The 4,279-nt window shown below is 35.0% G+C and overlaps 1 protein-coding gene across 1 annotated transcript; it reads left to right on the top strand.

The window, feature by feature from the left end:
- Positions 1-545: 545 nt before the first annotated feature.
- Positions 546-3,790, top strand: LOC110944637 (oxygen-evolving enhancer protein 3-2, chloroplastic). The gene is made up of 3 exons (XM_022186292.2): positions 546-957; positions 1,219-1,514; positions 3,575-3,790. The coding sequence occupies exons 1-3, from the start codon at positions 657-659 to the stop codon at positions 3,671-3,673; spliced, it is 696 nt and encodes a 231-aa protein (XP_022041984.1). The 5' UTR covers positions 546-656; the 3' UTR covers positions 3,674-3,790.
- Positions 3,791-4,279: the final 489 nt, after the last annotated feature.

Here is a 4,279-nt window from a genome sequence, read left to right as displayed (position 1 = left end):
TATACAAGGCGTAGGGTGTTTAGTTAAATGGGGTGTGCAAATACCTTTAAGAATGGGAAATGTAAACACCAATTTTATTTTATTTTTATTTTTTGAAAAATGCTAAATAAGACGTCTTGGCTTGCCCATAGCTTTATAGTCCAGTGGCATCTTAAGGTGGGATAAAGTTTTGAGACCAATAGGTCCTGGTTTTGTTTCCCATAGTTTTTTCCTATATTTATTAGGTTTACTCTTGAATTGGTATATAACCGGCATTATGCCTAGAGGAGATAGCTAGATATGATCGAATGGTTTTGCTGATAACATGATAATACTCTAGTAATCCGTAAGTAATCCAAATTTGCTATTAAAAAAAAAAAAAAAAAAAAAAAAAAAAAGATCGTGGCCTAAAAAAAAGTGATTTTAAGAGCTACATAACTGCGATTCTTGTCAGTAACCCTAGTTGATTTGAATTCCACGTGTCAAAATCCAAATGGAATCATACAAGAACTCATCCAAGTTGTCCAAAATTCATAACCTAATTGGCCAAACACATATCCAGGTTATCCAAAATAATGCATTTCAAAGATAAGGTGTTAACGCATCACATATTATTTTCTCCGTTTCATTTAAAATTCTCAAACATTAACTAGCAAAAAACACAAGTGGACAGAGCAATGGCTCAATCGGTGTCATCAATGGCAGGGCTACGTGGTTCCTCTCTAGCTGCCTTAGAGGGTAGTCTCCAGCTCAATGGCTCGACCCGTTTGACCACGACTGGAAATGGCCGTGTTGGTGTTGCACGGACTGGGCTAGTTGTTAGAGCCCAACAGGTACATGGAGAAAGTGAGACTAGCCGTAGAGCTATGTTGGGGCTCATTGCCACTGGACTAGCCTCAGGTTCTTTCGTTCAGGCTGTGCTTGCCGATGCTAAGCCTATCAAGCTCGGCCCACCTCCACCACCCTCCGGCGGACTTCGTAAGTCTTCGACGAATATCAACACCTTTTAGGTTTTTTTTTAATTTTTTTTATTTTTTTAGTGGGTTATTTTTAGAAGTCTTTTTACCTTTTTTACAATTAGATGCCTTTATATTTGATCCTAATCCAGTATTTTTATATTTTGTTTCATAATGGATATGCGGCGAACTTTTACTATCCAATCCAGTTATATAAACATTGGTTTTCATACAACTTCATGTTTGTTTATTTTTGGTTTGAACTTATATTGTGTATTGGCAGCGGGAACACTAAACTCCGATCAGGCTAGGGACCTCGATTTGCCGTTAAAGAACCGGTTCTACCTCCAGCCATTGTCGCCAACGGAGGCTGCAGCTCGTGCAAAAGAATCAGCAAAAGAGATACTAAATGTTAAAGAGTTCATTGACAAAAAGGCATGGCCATATGTCCAGAACGATCTTCGTTTGAGGTCAGAATACCTTCGTTTTGACCTCAATACCGTCATTGCCGCTAAGCCAAAGGACGAGAAGAAACAACTCAAAGATCTCACCGGAAAGCTTTTCCAAGACATGGCAGATGTAAGTTTTTAGCTAGGGTGTTCATGAGCCGATCCGAACCGATCGAGGGTCTGCTCGTGCTCGGATTGAATTACAACCGATCCGATCCGATCGAATTGAATTTGCAAAACCGAGCACAAAAGTGATGCTCATGCTCGGATTGAATTTGAATCGAGCGGATCATTTTCGCTCAGTTTTTCTCAAATCCTAACTAAAATCGAGCGGATCGTTTTCGCTCGGTTTCGTCGATTGAATTATAAGGTTGCGTTCAACAAAAACAAATTATAACTTAATTAAAACTTGTCCAACACCTTAGTAACAAAAGCAATACATAACTAAATTCATGATTCTAAAAATGTTCTTAACAATATCAAAAAGTATAAAATAAAGTGCCCAATACAAATTGTCATTTAGCTCAAAAGCCATAAACTTCTTTAAGCTTGATCATCTCTATCCACAAAATTCAACTTCAAATCAACATTTAACCTATAAACACAAGCATTAAACAAAACCATTAAGTTCTACACATTACCTTTTTTTTAAATTCTAATTTTACACTCTAAATAGAACCCACTTCTTCATTTATAAATTACAAACTCCACCACTTCACCCAAATTTATACAAACTCTCAACACCGTTCCACTTCATGAAAAAAAAACCGAGGATGGCAGTCGTTGCGTGGACTGAAGAACAAGATATTGCACTTTGCGAGTCGTGGGTCGAAGCTTTGAGCCACCACACGTCGGGTAGGACAGTCCGACAACACTTTGAAGCCTATACGGGTGAGAACAACCAAACCGTCGACTCCCTCTTGTCTCGTTTTAGGACGAACCGTCTTGATTGCGAAAAATTCGAGATGATCCACACCGACGTGGAGCTCGAGGGTGGTGATCTCGGAGAGGACGACATCATTCAAGTGGCTCTCATCAACTTTAGCCACGTACACCACTGTGAATTCAAGCTCTCCTCGGCGTGAGAAATCATTATATTTTTATAAGTTTTTAATACATTTTATATAATTTTAATTACAAAATAATACAAAAGGTGTGTGACACGTGTCGAAAAAAAGACACGTTTCCACGCTCCAGACCACACCATCTATTTTAACACCATGCCCCGTTTTAACGATTAGTCCACGTATCACATAATGTCTTATCTTCAAACCTTCCACACCATGTGATTTTAGAAAAGAAGCAAGTGCTGAAATCATTACACCAACTTAATTGATTTTAATTAACAAAAGAGCATTGGCTCGCAGCTATTATTTTACTTTATGAGACTTTTATGTGTGCTTGATGCTCTTGTATTCTACGCCTTATAACCTGTAAATTATATAGCTATAACTTATTATATAATATATATTGACTAGAAGTTGACTATAAAGTCTAAATTTCCTAAAATATATAAAATGTTATAAAACACTAAAATATCAATCATAAAACACACTCAAAACCTACGGATAACAAAATAACGATTACTAAAACATCATATATATGAGTTATGTTTTGTGTTTTGGATGATAAGACTACTATTATCGAATGACAGACAATATTGTTTTTGTGTTAATTAGCATGTTGTGTTTTATATTGATAGTTAGGGATGAGCACGGTACATGTTCGGTACCGAAAGCACCGTTACCCAAAAATGCGAAAAATGGGTACTGTTACTGAATATACCGGTTCGGTACCGGTGTTCACCAGTAAATACCGGTACCGGTACCGAAAAACGGGAAAATTAGGTACCAGTACCAACTATACCCGGTACGGTACCAGTTCGGTACCGGTACCAAATGCTTATCCCTATTAATAGTTATACAATTGTGAGTTTGAAGTTTTTATGAACTATTATGGTTTGAAAATGGCTTTTTACACTTTTTAAAAAATTTGGAATTTGTTGCCGAACCCAACCCTATAATAACAATAACAATAATAATAACAATAATAATTGATTATATAACTACACATGCCATATATATAAAACACATAAATGAAATGGAGAATACTAGGGGCTAAACTGTCGACGTGTTTACATTTTTGTAACTTGTAGTTTTGAAATCCTTTAATATGTCTTGTTTGGCTTAGCTTGACTATGCGGCAAAGATCAAAAGCTCGGCTGATGCAGAGAAGAGTTACGCTGCAGCTGTATCTAGTCTTAATGATGTTCTTTCGAAACTGGGTTAAACTGGACTTTTGTATGTTTTCTTGTTAATGTGATGAAAATATGTTGTTAAGTTTTCAATTGCCAAAAAACATTGTTCGAGTGAAATGTACTTAATAAACAACAAACTTATGTGACAAGATTAAAAACATTAATCACGTAACACATCTTTAATATTAAGAAATCATCGTTCAATTTGGACTAGGTTTTTAACAAAATATAGTTATCTTTAGTAGCTGTTGCATTTGGTTTACAGAATTAAAACTTGCTATCAAAACTATAACTTAGAAATCTTATAAATATGCCAGAATATAAATTTGTTTTTGTGGAAGATTGGTCAGTTTAATTTAATTTTAAAATACTAAAAGGTGTATTTTTTAATAGTAAAGTTTTTTCTCTTTATATATTTATATATTAAGCACAAAATTATTGTATTATGAAGTTTGGCTACGATTTCTTTTTTATGATTTTCTCTCTTTATAAGTTAACTACAAATTGTTATTTTACTTTAAAGTGTAGTTATAAATTTTAGGTAAAGTTAGATAAAATAGTTTTTACTATTTACAAATTGACCACAAAACCTTTTGTCCTTCAAGGATTGGCAAGAATTTGTTTTTAATTTTTAATTT

This window comes from Helianthus annuus, chromosome 1 (genome assembly GCF_002127325.2).
Source record: "Helianthus annuus cultivar XRQ/B chromosome 1, HanXRQr2.0-SUNRISE, whole genome shotgun sequence".
In the NCBI taxonomy this organism is placed as follows: Eukaryota; Viridiplantae; Streptophyta; class Magnoliopsida; order Asterales; family Asteraceae; genus Helianthus; species Helianthus annuus.
Note: the sequence above shows the minus strand (reverse complement) of the source record. Positions and strands in the feature narration are given on the sequence as shown.

Bases quoted from the DNA above. Each gene is read 5' to 3' on its own strand.
- LOC110944637 (XM_022186292.2), top strand. From the start codon at position 657: ATGGCTCAATCGGTGTCATCAATGGCAGGGCTACGTGGTTCCTCTCTA. The intron at 958-1,218 runs GTAAGTCTTCGA...GTGTATTGGCAG, and splicing joins ACCACCCTCCGGCGGACTTC to CGGGAACACTAAACTCCGAT. The intron at 1,515-3,574 runs GTAAGTTTTTAG...TGTTTGGCTTAG, and splicing joins TTTTCCAAGACATGGCAGAT to CTTGACTATGCGGCAAAGAT.